Source organism: Barbatula barbatula (genome assembly GCF_947034865.1).
Source record: "Barbatula barbatula genome assembly, chromosome: 18".
NCBI classification, from domain to species: domain Eukaryota; kingdom Metazoa; phylum Chordata; class Actinopteri; order Cypriniformes; family Nemacheilidae; genus Barbatula; species Barbatula barbatula.
The window spans coordinates 3,935,698-3,951,949 of NC_136781.1; the positions used below are offsets into that span (position 1 = coordinate 3,935,698).

Consider the following 16,252-nt stretch of genomic DNA (forward strand, 5'->3'; position numbering starts at 1 on the left):
TAGATTCTTAAGTTGCTTAATTCATTGAGCCCATATGCACATCTCTGAAAGCCGTCCTGTTTTCAGTTGCTTTCCTCTTAGCTTTTAGCTGTCATTCCGCAGAGTGTCTAAATGGGCCTGAATACGCCTCCGCAGTCTCTCTTTACAATAAAAAGCCACGGGGCTCTCCCAGCTGCGAACACAGACACCTCTGGCACCCAAAAAATCAGCGCGCCACAGAGACAACCTTCACAAATCACATTTCCCACCGACACAATTCATTAGAATAATTTTGGATATATTTGTCTCTGGGTGCTCAGCCATAAAGCTACAGGCCATAGATCGGGAGGACACGTGAAATTATGTGAGTTCATAGGGAAATCTGCTTCGTGTCAGAAACACACACGCTGCTCTCTCTCTCTCTCTCTCTCTCTCTCTCTCTCTCTCTCTCTCTCTCTCTGTCCTCTCTCTCTCTCTCTCTCTCTCTCTCTCTCTCTCTCTCTCTCTCTCTCTCTCTCTCTCTCCTCTCTCTCTCTCTCTCTCTCTCTCTCTCTCTCTCTCTCTCTCTCTCTCTCTCTCTCTCTCTCTCTCTCTCTCTCTCTCTCTCTCTCTCTCTCTCTCTCTGCAAGTGAGTGTCTTTCAAAATCGCTGTCGTAAATTCAGCTGCAGAATGCTGATGTTGCAAACTGGCAGCAAACACTCCCATCGTTCTAACTGCAAAACAACCCACTAAAGCACAGATATTATTAGCTTTTTAAGGAGGCTACAACAGGGAATGTGTACAGCAATTGAATGCCGTGGCTGTTAATTCACTTAACATCCTTTTAATGTGAGACATGTCACGTTTAAGTAATTTTGTTTACTAATAATGTTGTGCTTAAAAAAACACTATCTGGCTGAATTTGGTTAATTTCAAGGTACAGATGCAAAAGTAATACATGGAAAATTAGGTTTTTCTTTATATGGTGGGCATTTATCTTGCCTTATTACTTTAGGCTTATTTAGACTAACATTTTAGCCTACGTTTTGTTTTGTATAAAATGTATAAAGTGCTTGTTTTTTACATATTACAACAGTATTGCTTTGATATATTTGTATTTACTGTATATTTATGCATTTGGCATTTGATCCAAAATGACTTGCAGTAAAAGGGTATTTTCAGCGAAAGGTGGATTAGAACCCCGGTCTCCAGTGCCAAAGCTATACAGACTTTACACCTTATGTCGCTGCTTGAAATGGCAGCGTTCTAACACTTTCTCAATTCCAATCACATATTGGTGGGCCGAGCTACTGCAGATTGTCTCTGCCAACATGGCGGGCTAAATAGACCCTCCGTTTATTAAATGTTCATACAGGACATTGTAAGTATAAATAACTTTTTCTCTCTCTCTGCACAGCTGCATCAGGTGCTGAGGATGTGGCCCTGTACGTGGGCATCGTGGCAGTTGCCCTGTGTCTCACCCTGCTGTTGATCATCCTGGTGCTGGTGTACCGCAGAAAGAAAGAAGGTCTGGATGCAGATGTGGCTGACTCTTCCATTCTCACCACTGGCTTTCAGCCCATGGGCATCAAGCCCACCAAGCCAGGTGTGTGGGCACCACGCAGGGCAGCTCGCAGCAGTAGGCTATTGTTTCTCTACACTATCCTACCCTCGTCACGGTCTTTCATCCATTCATCCCCGCACCCTTGTTCCTGTGCCACCTGTGGTTGCTGCCCACAGTCTTGTAAACGTGTTTGTGTATGTGTAGCATTTAAATGGAGGTTGTCATAGTTGGTGTGCCATCGTCACAGTTACAAATTTACTGGAATGTTTTAATATATTTTTATAGATAGAAGTGAGAGAGGATTTTTACTTGCCCACTTTTAACGTGGGAAGTTATTTAGTAATAGTAACATTACGTTGATTTAACACATTACGCTGCTCCTCCTGCGAAACCTATTTAGGTTTTGCTGTTTTTAAAATGTTTATTTCGACAAAATGAGAACAGCTCAAAATATGGAGATGAATTAAGCCACACAGAAACAGGCTTTATTTTCAGCGTAAACTTTCAACCGTTACTGCCGAGCTTTCTTTAAACGCTGAATTGAATTGATTGTGCCTGCTAAAGAGGAGGAGAAGGCATTGATTTATTTACGAGCGAGTCTCTCTCAGCACAGAAGGCCCGGCTACATCCATGGATGTGTGCGTTCGCGCAGAATATCAATTTGTGCCGCGAACTTGTAACCAGCGTGACCTTTAAAGAGTTTTTCCACTTGTTTTTTCTCCCTGTTTATACAGAAAGCTCTCATTTGCTCACAATCCAGCCGGATTTGACCACCACCACCACAAGCTATCAGGGAACTCTGCGTTCCCGTCAAGAAGTTGGCGGAAAGTTCTCCATGAGCAACGGCCCACTTTTGGAGCCCCTTCCCAACGGGTCCCACACACTACATAATGGAAAGCTGCCCAGTGATCCCAACGCCTTCATGGATCGCCTTTCTTCTCAGACGTATTTCAAAACACTACCGAGAGACAATGTCAACACCTCGTATGGCACGTTCAATTTCCTGGGTGGCCGTCTCACTCTTCCCAACACTGGTAAGATTTTACGACTCAACAGTAAACAGTATACTGGGTATAAAGGGTGGATTTTTTTCACGTTTAGTCAAGATTGTTGCGAATCTGCTTTGGAGCTTTGTTAAACTGCAACGCTATTATACCGACACGGCCTGAAATCGAGGGGCGAGGTGATCCAATTACACGGTAATCCAAGCAGTTTTATGTAAATTGGGACGCAAGCTATCGAGAACACCTGCTAAAATGCTTTTTTTCAAGTAACAAGGCAAAGCAAAGAACAGCTTCCATTTATACAGCAATGATTGTGTTATGACAAAGATGACCATTTTCTTCTTAGACGAAAATAGCTGTAATTGGAGTACGTCCTGTTTTATTTTCCCTTTCTCCGTTTGATGAATACCTCACTCCATCCTTCGCCGGCTGAATCAGTGGCTTAGTTGCGAGTCGTGGCGCTGTAAGCCGATATGCAGCATGCACATGCACAGCGCCTGCAACCCTATCTACTCCAAGGACACCACCAGAGTATATTCAAAGCAATTAGGCTTCTTAATAACAGACAGACGGTTCATCAGCCTGTCACATTATGAATCATTTGTGGTCAAAGAGACGGCTCAGACGACGATGGAAATGAAATAACCAGGGCTCCCTGAGCTGAGGACATTGTCCTTAGAAATGCTATGGCTGTCTGGGGCCATTGTTTGTGGATAAACCTGTTGTGGGCAGGTGTTTTGAGGACGTTTCGCAGATAATGCATTTAGATCCTACTGTGAATAGCCTATTTATGGGTTTGTTAAATATAATTACAACCTAGTGTTTTTTGATAAGGTTTGGCTGGTTAGTGTGAGCAGTCTGCCCCTGCTGGTAGATTATGTAACTACTCCTTACACAGCCAAAAAGCATTTACTTCATTGACCGGTATTCAAAAGTGGCAGTGTATTATGATCAAATATAATTCTCTCTACAATAATTTATTGTATTACATTGGATCAGTGGTTCTTAAACTGGGGGCCCCACGATCGATCCAGGGGGAGGGCACAGATCTAATTTTTTAATTTGTTATATATTTTATGTAATCAAACATCAGAAAAATAAGACCACCAAGCCAAAAAATTATTGTTTCAGCATTGAATAACTGAATATGTTCTTGGTTTAATTAAAGTTCTAAATTCAATTCTTGCGCCTCTCCTATTCAACCTGTACATGCTCCCAATGAGCCAAATAATGAGAAATAACCAAATTGCTTACCACAGCTATGCAGACGACACACAGATATACTTAGCCCTATCGCCTAATGATGACAGCCCCATTTTCGCCCTGCTCAAATGCATTGATGAAATAAATAGTTGGATGTGCCAAAACTTTCTTCAGTTAAACAAAGACAAAACTGAAGTCATTGCGTTCGGAAATAAAGATGAAGTTCTCAAGGTGAACGCCTACCTTCACTCTAAAGGTCAAACAACAAAAACTCAAGTCAGGAATCTCGGTGTGTCTCTTGAGTCAGACCTTAGCTTCAGTAGTCATGTCAAAGCAATAACTAAATCAGCATACTATCATCTGAAAAATATTGCAAGAATTAGATGCTTTGTTTCCAGGCAAGATTTAGAGAAACTAGTGCATGCTTTCATCACCAGCCGGGTAGATTATTGTAATGGACTCCTTACTGGCCTCCCCAAAAAGACCATAAGACAGATGCAGCTCATACAGAAAGCTGCGGCAAGGATTCTGAGCAGAACCAGAAAATATGATCATATCACACAAGTCCTCAGGTCTTTACACTGGCTACCAGTTATATATAGGATTGATTTTAAAGTTTTATTACTGGTATATAAATCGTTCCATGGCCTAGGACCTCAATACATTGCAGACATGCTCATTGAATACAGACCCAGAACACTCAGGTCATTAGGATCACATCAGCTAGATATACCAAGGGTTCTCTCCAAGCAAGGAGAGTCTGCATTTAGCTATTATGCGAGCCGCAGCTGGAACCAGCTTCCAGAAGAGATCAGATGTGCTCCCACAGCAGTCACATTCAAATCCAGACTCAAAACACATCTGTTTAACTTTGCATTTAATTAATGTGCACTGTGCCTATGACCGTCTGACTGTTTGTGCTGTACTTTATTTGATTTATTATCTATTCTAAACTATATTTTATTTTTATTCTTAACTGGTTCATTTTTCTTTTTCTTATTTCTTCACTTTTTTATCAAATGGATATTTTTCATTTCTTCTATGTAAAGCACTCTGAACAGCCATTGTGCAAATGTGCTATACAAATAAACTTGCCTTGCCTAAATGTATGGTTATAATTTTTTATTTGTGGGTCGCAATGCAATGGGGGGCCTTACAACGACAAACTTTGAGAACCACTGCACTAGATGCTTTACATGAGATTCTCCAGTGTATGATTTATCAGCTGCAAGTCGTAATATAAAGTGATCAGTCACATCACATTTAATTTACAGCTCAGGCATTGAAACAACATTCAGATAGTGTGCAACCTCCGGGGCTGAATGTGTTTTTAAGGATGCGCTTTACGGTGAATGTATGCTTTACTTATGATTTATAATATGACTTAAAACTAGATTTGGGAATCGAAAATCAATTCCAATACTAGAATGTGGATCAAAAGGTTGGGAATCGGGCACTTGATATAAAATGAACATTTCGATTTCTCTTATCAGCCTCTGTGTGCACATTTTCAGAAATGCGCATGGGTTAACTTGTGATCATATTTTACGATAGTAAACAAAGTATGGTATTTGTTGTGAAGCACAGCAACCACAAAAGTACAATACTTTTACTGTTGTAACAACAGTTTAACCATGATATTTGTAGATAAACTATAGTATGGTAATACAGATTGTAATAAATCGGACAAAATGTGTGTATGCTCAAAATGGAGCTCAAATATATACTGTATATACCGTATATATATATATATATATATATATAATGCAAATCAGTCAATAAACAGGCAAAATGACCATACATATTGATATCTAAATCTTTCACTTGTTCGGTGTCTGAATAAAAAATGGAACTGATAACATTCAAACGATACCAACGCTATTTAAAACTGAGATTTGCAGTGAAGATTATTCATATTATTATTAAAGAAGAAAACTTAATTATAACCAAAAGCAATTTGCCAGTAATTTAAACATCATGGTGTTGATATGATTCTGATATGACTTGCACCCCAATTGCATTCCCCATTTGCTTCCTGTTTCTTTTTCTATCTCCTGTTTGGCAAAGATAATGTACAAGTTTTAGAGGGTATTTCTGGCAGATGGCACCGTTGACCTTGGCCGTGGATTTGCTGAGAATTAACCGCATTTAGTTTTGTCACATAAAGATCCGCATTGACAAAAGCAGCATTCACACGGAACAAATGATCCTACCTTTTCTTTTTTTGTCCCTATTTACATTAGGAATCAGTCTGCTCATCCCGCCGGAGGCCATTCCCAGAGGGAAGATTTATGAGATTTATCTCACCATTCAGAAGATGGAAGATATGAGGTAGGTCCCTGGAACCAATCTGCGGATCTGCTTCACAAAGAAATGAAGCGCAGTGCGAATCAGATTTTTAAAAAAGCTGGCAGGGAGCGCTGAGCATAATTGAAGTCAATCTCCGTGCGCTGGTGTGGGTGATTTTTGGGTGTGAATGTGCGTGCGCGGTCACTTCATGCATCTTGATGTGTCGGATTGCGATCCGATTGGTTATGCACATTACATTTACACTCGGCCACATAAATTTGCCTCGGCAAAATGTAAATATATTCGTTTTTTCATCTGACCAGTAAAATGCATGAAGTGACCGAGTGTTAGTACCCTCAAATGCAGGCATGAGCGATTAAAGGATTGTTTGTCTGTGTCTTCTATATTTAAATTTGTTCCTCTTTCTGTCGGATTTTCAAAACATGCATTCATAGAGTGTTAACAGCGTTCTCGCTCCTGGTCTTGATTACAAAGTCAGATCCGTGCACCAGTGGCCTGATTAATAGAGGAACCTTGTCTTGTAAAATGTTTTGGTCTGTGCTTGACATTGGTCATCCATTTAGGGCCCTTTGACTACAAACTTGACCGTTTGCTCCTCCCCAGGTTGCCCCTGGCTGGGTGCCAGACGCTGCTAAGCCCCGTGGTGAGCTGCGGGCCGCCCGGTGTGATGCTCACCCGGCCAGTCATCCTCAGCATGGACCACTGCTTCGATGCCAGCCTGGAGAACTGGGCCATCCGTCTGAAGAAGCAGTCCTATGAAGGAAGTTGGGAGGTGAGGGTTTTTATATATTTGTGTGGATTTAAAGGGATAGTTCACCCAAATCAAAAAAAGAGTTCATTTACACACCCTCAAGTCATTCCAGTCTTGTATGACTTTATTAATCTGCAGTCTACACTTAAGAAGATATTTGGAAGAATGTAGATAACCAAACAACAATTGTATGGACACACAACAACTAAGACATTTCTCAAAATATCTTCTTTTGTGAATAAATAAGTGTCAATAAATAATGGCAGATTTTATTTTGACGAAGTGTCCCTTTAAATCGCAGTTTTCGAACCCCAAATGCCTTTTGCATTACCTTTTACATTCAACCATCGTAGTGCCTTTTGCGACGTTTAAATCTTTTGTGTGATTGTTCTTCACTTTAATTAGCATTCACTGGCATGTAGGTGGTGTCGGCTAATGAATTCACGCTGTTCGTTCACCTTTCTTACCCTTTGTCATCTCTACCTCACTCTCTCGCATCATCCCGCTATTGAATACAGCTTCCTACGGAGCCAAATGGGCTGTGTCGCCATAATCATTTCAAATAGTCTCGCAGACAATAAAACTCTCAAGTGTTTCCATCCGTGTACCCCTCATTTCACCTTATCTCTCGTACCTGCACACTTAATCTCTGTTTAATTGTACCGACCTCTCTTCATTCCATCCAACGACCGTTCGACTGCTCCCGGGTCAGTTCCTCAATACCTCTGATGGCTTTTCCGAATGTCTCTAAACTGCGCCCGGGTCGCCTTCAGAGTCGTCAGGAGCAGAGACCAGGAAGAGAAGGAGCATATGGAGGAAGGACGGAGGAAAAGAGCGAAGGTCCTCTTTCATGTTCGATACCGTGCATAAATTATTCAGGCTCCTCGGTGTGGCAGCAGTGGGGCGGCAGTAGAATGAATAGGCCTGTCTTAGAAAGGGAGCAGAGGAGCACTTTTAATCATCCCCTGCCCCAAATATAGCCCGTCGGCGGCTGGTCACCGTTCTTGGCCAGGTACTGCAGACGCGGGAGGAAAAAACTCAGGGAAGTTTGTCCTGAAAGGAGCCCTGGCAGTCAGACTCAAAGCAATTAATTTCTCCAGAGGACGCACATCAGCGAAACACAAGCGGGAGAGGATGAAATATAGTCCGTGGCGTTATCGAACCGCGGGATTATTTTTTCCGAGCCATTTCAAAAAATTATAATGGAAAAAAACGAGACTTCATTGTGGTCAAATGTAAAATGGCTAGTGCCAATACTAATTTCACTGATGAAGATAGTGGCTTATTTTATTGATTGCTGGATGTAATTTCCTGGCCGGGATCCCGAGGTGCATGACAGTAGGGCTTGCGCTCTGTGTTTGATTAGATAATGGTGAGAGAGAGAGAGAGAGTGTGTGGAGTCTTTCTGATGAGGTTCCTGCAGAAGGTTCTGTCACCACAGGTCCTTTTTCTAATTAAACCCACTCTATTATGTGATTGTATCTGACCATAGACTTTGAGACGAACGGCATGTCCGCAGTAGTGTTGGACTCTGCCGGGGTCACGTTTTCTGACAGATTACCTTTTCTCACCAATTTATTATTATTTTTTCTCTGTGTTATAAAAGCCACACGTTAGGGCACCTCTATAGTCCTTTTCTGCTGTCATCCAATTTTCACTAATGAGTTCTGTATTGCATGTTACAGTTGACTATAGTAATTCAAGCCGCAAATGCCCCTTTGTCGTCATCTCTGAAACATCAAATTGCAGGTTTCCGTACGGACTTTTCCTTTATGCGGATTGAAGTCAGACGATGTCAAACTAACATTATCTGCTAAATCGTACCCGTCAGCTTAAATTATAAATCATTACTGTGAGTTCATAGACCTGAATTTGGTTCATTTGTAGCTTTAATTATTTTAGTCTGTTGATTGTACGCAAATAGGCAAGCACCACAAACTGATGTCTTAAATTTGTATTTACGATTTAAAGATTGTGATAAAGGAGACCACCATGAGCACCCAGAATACCCGTCACAGTGTGTAAAAGCACCCAGGTCACCTTAGCAACTACGTAGCATCACCTTGGCAACCACTTACAACAACCCCAACATCATTCTCGCTGCTTTCATGCTACAAAAGAGAGAAATATTTCTAAAATACATTTCAAATTGAAACACCTCGATCACTGCAAAAATGTAATTTCTTACTTCTTTTTTTGTCTTGTTTCCTGTACAAACGTCTAAACATTTAAATGTAAGATACTCGAATTTACAAGATACTTGTTTATTAAAGAAGTAAATGGCATAAGATACTAAATCTTGTTTATCTGAAAAAAAATATAGAAATATAAGAAATACGTGAGTTTAGGCTTAAAACATACGAAAACAGTATAAAGAAATAAAGTTTTTTTAGTTATTGAATTGAAGTTGAAACCTGATTTAAGTTTACATTTCTTACCCCATCGACCGATATTCTGGCTTGTTTTAAGAGCAAACAGTGACTCGAGATGTTAAAGCTTGTTTTATAAAAAAGATAAATTGGAACATTTTACATTTATTTCTATACGTTACGTTACTATAAGATATTTGATTATTTTTTATTTTTACAAGACAAAAATGCAAAGTAAAAAATCGTTTTTTCCTTGCCTTTAAATAAACAGCATTATCAAATACTTGATCCCAAGCCTAGCAAGTCTATGTATATCAAATGATTTGTAAGCAGAAGGAAGGTAAGCTCATATATCTCTTAGTGGGCATTGTCATGTGTGAACGTTCAGGATGAACCCTGCTATTAGTGTCTCATTAGAGCACAGAACACAGTTCATTATGCGAATCATTCCATTACTGCTCACCCAAATCACTTCATTGTAACCAAAACCTGACACTGAACAGCCTCAGGGCAAGAGTGCACTATCCCTCTAATAAACGCTCCGGCTCGCTCTCCTCAGCATCACTGCATGTCCTCCCTGCTCATCCTCATGCTGTTTTCTCATTGGCTCTTCAGGATGTTCTTCAGCTGGGGGAGGAAGTGGTGTCAGAGCCTTATTACTGTCAGCTGGAGGCGGAGACGTGTCAGGTCTTCACCGAGCAGCTGGGTCGCTTTGCTTTGGTGGGGGAGTCCCTTAGCATGGCCGCCGCTAAACGACTGAAACTACTGCTGTTCGCTCCCGCCTACTGCTCCACGCTGGAGTACAACATCCGTGTCTACTGTATGGATGACACACAGGACCTGCTGAAGGTGAGACGGATGAGATTGTGAATCTTGTATCGCTTCAGGAATAGTTCACCCAACGATGAAATTCTAATGTATCAATTTACTTGCCCTGATGTTTGTGACTTCATGTGAACACAAACACACAAATATTATAATTCCATGTTGTTTTCTTATATAGGACCCCAATAGCACATCCATCTATAAATCTAGAAATATTTTGAGCTTAACAAATTTAAGTGCTAAATTCAAATATGGCGACACTTCGATAACTTGGAATTTCATTTGTTCTTGCATCTCATGATGAATTATCATACGACAACTCCAGATACTGAAATTTGAAGTTTTGATGTGTCGCCATATTTGAATTCGTAAGAACACATAAGAAGATAATATGATCCAATTTTAAAGTAATTATTTATTTGTGTTTGGCTAAAGAAATGGGTAGCTAAAATAAGTTGGGTGAAGCTGGTCAACATTTAGCTTTTCTCGTGAAGCTGGTTATTTTGCTGTATCAAAAACCGGCTGTATCCATCCATTTCTTTCTGCAGGGCGGTCGCAGTTTTTAGCTCCTCCTGGCTTATACTTATTTTTGTCCCCCTCTGAACGGACGGAGATTAATCGTGAGCTAATGCCAAAGCAGGCTCCCTCGAGAATCACGTCTGAGCCGACTGTAAAGATTTCATTTGCATGCCTAATTAGTATATGAAAAGTAGAGACTCTGCGGCCGAGGCCCCCGAGCTCGGTTGGGCTCTCACTGTCGCGGTAAGAGGGCCCCTGCCCAGCTCAGCCCACTCCAGCCTCTTAAGACCTGCCAGAAAAGATGACCTCCCCTTCCCAAAGCTGCTCATCGGGTCCCACTAGATGGCAGGAATTTGGCTGGTTTGTTTAAAATGAGCTCTTAGCCATTCAGAGCCGCCTCCCAACCAATTATCTCTCAAGCGTTTGTGAGGACACTGACTGTTCTGTTGTTTCAAAGTGAAGTGGTGATTTGTTGGCCCCCTGAAAAGCAGTTTTTATTTCATAACAGTTGCTTTTGTTTAGATATTGTCGATGTGTGTGTGTGTTTATCTATAGGTACCTCAGTGTCGAGTTGCTGTAGTTTGCTTTGTTCGTGACCTGGTTTCTTACCTTGCCTTTGATCAGAGGGGAAATTGTACACCTTCAATGCGGATGTGTGCAGTTATTCTGGGCAGTTTGTTGTGTGCCGCTGCATCCTCACTCACCCAAATACACATTGCTGTGGTAAGCCACAATGTTATTGTGGGATATGCAGTGTTTGTTTTTTCAGGGTGGTTTAAATAGATGGCAAGTAGGCTGTATTTAGAAGGTAGATGTTCATTCATTGACTCGAATTCTATGATTCTGTTCATCAAAAAGATGTGTTCATGTTTGTTAATTGATTTATCCAATGATTCATTACATCAGTACACCAGCAGGTGGCGACCAGTAAGAGTTTGCTTTTGTATTCTTAGTCATTTAATAATTTACGATTACGAGTTATTTTATCCTTAATTTTATGTCGACTGATATACTGAAACGTACGAGAAACGTTTTCTTAACAAATGAGAAAGTATGTTTTATTTTTTCACATTTTAAGTTGATGCGCCTATAGTAGTGTGTACAATATTTGTCAATGGACAAAAAAACACGTATGACTATCTTTTTAAAGCTATTCCTAGTCACGACCTGAAGCACCGTTAAACCTTCATTCCATCAGTATGTTCAACAAATGGTTAGATTGTAGTGCATTCGGTAAATTGCAGTTAATTGCGCAGGTCGGCGTTCGCCGTGCATTCGCGTTTGCTTAAGTTATGCTTTTGGTCTAAGAGGTTCTTCACTACGGATTTGACCTTCCTCCAAAGATGTGAGGCAGATTTATTGTGATGGAATTATTATGGTAATTGCGGCCGGCAACAGAAGAGGATTTTGGAATTAGCATTAACATTAGACGCGACGGTCATGACAAAGATACATCACTTTTTTAATGTCTCTCCACTATCGTCTTCTGTGAATATTAATTGCATTATGATCGCCAACGGGCTTCAATCACACACACACACACAGTGGTGCTACATTAGTTTAAAGCACAGTAATGGGCTGCCAATGGAGAAAACCCTTGAATTTTAAATGGTGTTTTAGTCTTCATTCTGCTTTTGGGCAACAACATTGCTTAGAGACGTGCAACACAAAACAAAACAACTTATCGACTCATCTCAAGTGTTGTGCTGTCTAGACATTGGACATTTCGGTAGCAGTTTACAATAAGGTCTCATTCATTTAAACATTTATATTAATTGTTCATTCATGTTAGATCATTGTGCCTCCACTAATGTTGACAGGCACAGGGTTTCGTTTTATGAAATGTATTGTTATATTAAGTGTTTGTACTTAAATAATGTTAACAAATGAATGCTTATTGTAAAGCATAACAGACATTTGTATCTGTCAACAGTTTGGCTTGGGACTGATAGCTAAAGAAAACCAGCCATCTTTCATCTCCCAATTAAAGCACATTAAAAACAAAGCTATTGTCTTTGATCATGAGGATGACATTTGGGAGTCCGTGACATTTCAATAGAGATGCTCTCAATATGTTTGTGAGTCTTATGGGACCAATTGCATAAATATTTAATGTTCAGTGGTCCATTTCAGTGGAGCTGCCTTCACTGCTGCTTATACTGTAGTTGGACACTATTTGTGTGTTACAGGACCTTATAGAGACACATCCTTTGATCTCTTCAGTTGCATATTATATCCAAAATTCCTAGTCCCTATGATAATCCTGTCCTGGGGAGTGACATTTTTTATGCGAAGAAAAACAGAGATACGGCCGTAAATTATGGTAAAATGGCCATCAGGCAACATTGCAGATGACACTAATTTAAATCCACCTGCCATGTTCAGCGTGTTGGAGCTTATATGTTAACCCCTGATCCACAGCTCTGACCTTTCCAGTGTTATTAATGTGATCTCACTATAGCGTTTGCCCTTTCAACAAAGCACGATTGACAGCATCAGCGTCCAGCAGAAAGAGCGTGAAGATACAGATTATAGCACAACAACACCCACGTGTTTCCTGTGCACCAGTAGAATAATGTCACCGGTTCATCCAGCTCATCACCCAGGAGCGTATTATAAAATATCCTCTTGTTTCAGAGATGCATGTACCTTTGGTGCTTCTTTCCAAATATTGTTCCCATTTAATCACAAGCCGTGCCATATTCTCCTCTCCCCACAGACACTTCAACCTGGCAAGCCAAATGTCTGTGGAGCTACGGCTGGTGTTTTCTGTCTGCTGACTGCGCTAGAAACCAAAGAGAGATGGTAGAAGGAGAGTGAGAGAGAGAGAGAGAGAGAGAGAGAGAGAGAGGGTTCTCATATTTGACCTTTTGTGGAACATAGACAGATAATTTGCATCTGTGCAAGCGTTCTCGCTGACCGAGGGAAACAGAAATGGTGTTGTCGTGGTGCTGTACCTCGTGGCGTGGAACGCAGATGTAATGTTTGACTAAACAGTTGTCCTCATCATGGCACCTAATGGACCAAGAATCAAAACAAAGCCTTTATAATCATTAAATAATGCTGTCATGAACCCAACCACTGGATTGTAAATTAACCTATGCTGGGTTGTTTTAACCCACAGTACTGGGTCGTTTGAACCCATTATTGGGTCAAATATTATATATTGTTAATTTAACCCAACGGTTGGATTCAAACTGCAAGTTACAATAAACGCCGTAATAGTACATCAAAAAGTAGGACTTGTCATTTTTTATTTCACTGGGACTTTAAAAATGTTGCATTTCCAAAATAACGAGTAAAAGGTCAAATAAATAAATAATACATAATAAGAACAATGAATACAGCGGTCAAACCACTTCAAGTTTTGTCATATATTGTGTCGTAGTTTTACAGAATATTATTGACATGTTCATCATATTTTAGTTGTGGGAACGGTTTGTGGATGAAAGTCGATATTTATTGACGGCTCAATTTAGACTCAACATATATTAGACCTTTGGTTTACCATGGTGGGAAAGAGACCCATTAGACCGAATTTGCTTATTTTTCAATAAAACAGATGTGTTTAGATGTGTACCATAAATGTGTACAAACAAATGAAAATGTATTGCGTAATGTCAAGTTAGATTTGGTTTGTTAGATGTGTAGATGTGTGTCACACCACCTCAAACATTTAACTTTGTGTCATTCTGTTTAAAGGTGTGATCTGATTCCTCGACAGTTATGTGCTGTTTCTCTGGGAATATATTACATATGTGGACGGATCAGATATATGTTTTTTCTTAGTGCAGGGGCAGAAACGTCTTTATCTGTTTGACATAATATCAGGCGCCGAAACCGTAGCAAATGTTAGTCTTTATCAGAAATGAGTTTTTAATAGAGCCAACAGAGGTGAGATGTGTATTTTTAATATCAGCCAACAGAGATGAAGGTAAACGTGTGCTCATGAGCACATTGCTCATGTTTTGGTTATTAATCAGTGAGAGGAGGATATGGGTGGAGACAGTGAATGTGTTGGGTGGGAGAGAGAGACAGAGAGAAAGAAAGAGAGAGAAAATAACCCCATCACCAGCTGAAGAAACTCACAGACATATGTCTGCATGATTTACATCTGCGAACTGTTCGCCTTCATCATTCAGAACTATTTTCTGACTTTCCCCACTCGCTCGTCAACGGAAAGCGCAAAGATGTGTTTTCTCACGGCTGAGAAGTCATGGAAGACGCTAGGCGGAAATTAGTCCATGTCAGTCACTTTGTTATTCTATCATATCTTTACTTTATGTGCTGGGTTAAGTCGCTACAGACTGAAAAATATATTACTATGGATCTGTAGTGTCATTAAAATCAAAGCTTTATCCTTAGATAAGATGGTTTAACAAACGTGTCTCGGTGGTTGTTAATATATAGCCTGCTCATTTTATTTGAATATGGCATGATGGTTGTGGGAACAAAATGGGTAGACAAATTCTGAGCCTATTTTTTATAGGTTTTTATTTTAAAAGCTCTGCGATGATGCCTAAAATGATACAGAGAATCTTGTGTGCTCTCAAAAGTCAGATGAGTTTTAATTGTTAACTAAAACTATACAAAATACATGCCTGAATATGATTAAAAACAATGTAAATGTAAACATGTTTACTTAAGTTACAAATGAGAAAATATAATGTTACTTTAGCAATAAACTGAAAACTGAGAAAATATAATGTTACTTTAAGCAATAAACTGAAAACATTATAAAAGCACAAACCTGTGCTAAAAAAAATATTGTAAATAAAATAAAAAATGTAAAAAAAAAATCATTAACTAAAATTAACATGAAAACTACAATAAATAAAAAAAAACGCATTCAAAACATTAATACAACTACAATAAAACTAAAGTAAAAACTCATTGAAGAGGGGTCTTGGTTGTTTTGGCAACGACCACTTAGCAACAGCATCACCTGGAAACAACACCCTACCGCCCAGAACACCGTTGCATCATGACTCATGGCGTGAATATAAACTTGCACTCGCCTTTCGAGCACCACAGACTAATACATCTGAATAACCGCTAAGTCAGTCGCTCTTCAGAGACATACAATGTATTTTTTTCCCAATAAATGCAGGAAAAGAGGTTTTAAAATATCTTGAAAGGCTGAATTCGTGTCCTCTGTATACCCTGAACCCTTTGAGAATTGAATTAGCGTTTTATCTTAATGCAGGTTTAGGTCAGCGCGAACTTTACGACAGCATTGCCCTTTTGTCTGAATTGCTTTTAAATGTTTTTCTCGTGTGATTTTGGAAGAGTTGTGGTGGCAGAGCATCTAACCCACTTCTGTCAAAGACGGTAAGGCGAGATAAAGTATATAAGAGTCTCATGTATTCCCATATGGAGTGCAGTGGCGGTCCGTCAGAGCTCGGGCTCAGAGCGCCGTGGGAGCTGTCCGGGCCTGTGAGGGGATGAAGGGTTTGGGGGCTCTGGAGGACTATGGCCAGGCTTCCCATAATCCGGTTATCTGTCTCTTTAAAGCTTTCCACAATTCTGACCTCAAGACACCAGTGTTAAGCTGCCGCTGTCTTTCCTACATTCTTTTATTATATTTTTCATTCGCTGTTTCTCTCTCTCTTTTGCTCTGGCTCTTGGTTTTCCAGCAAGGATGAAAAAGTCAGTGGGTGGTCTCTGTCCTACATTTCCTTTCGGTCACTTTCAAAAATAGAAAATAGTTTTTCTTAGTGTTTCCTCATCTCGGAAATCATCACATAT

The 16,252-nt window shown here is 40.1% G+C and overlaps 1 protein-coding gene across 1 annotated transcript in view; it reads left to right on the forward strand.

The window, feature by feature from the left end:
* Positions 1–16,252, forward strand: part of unc5a (unc-5 netrin receptor A) — a gene marked incomplete at both ends in the record, with an annotated part of 148,291 nt that overhangs the window by 123,603 nt on the left and 8,436 nt on the right. Inside the window, 5 exons of the mRNA XM_079480623.1 lie at positions 1,377–1,598; positions 2,258–2,557; positions 5,974–6,061; positions 6,644–6,812; positions 9,776–10,009. Of these exons, the coding sequence (XP_079336749.1) occupies positions 1,377–1,598; positions 2,258–2,557; positions 5,974–6,061; positions 6,644–6,812; positions 9,776–10,009 (1,013 nt within the window). The remainder of the gene's footprint in view (positions 1–1,376; positions 1,599–2,257; positions 2,558–5,973; positions 6,062–6,643; positions 6,813–9,775; positions 10,010–16,252) is intronic.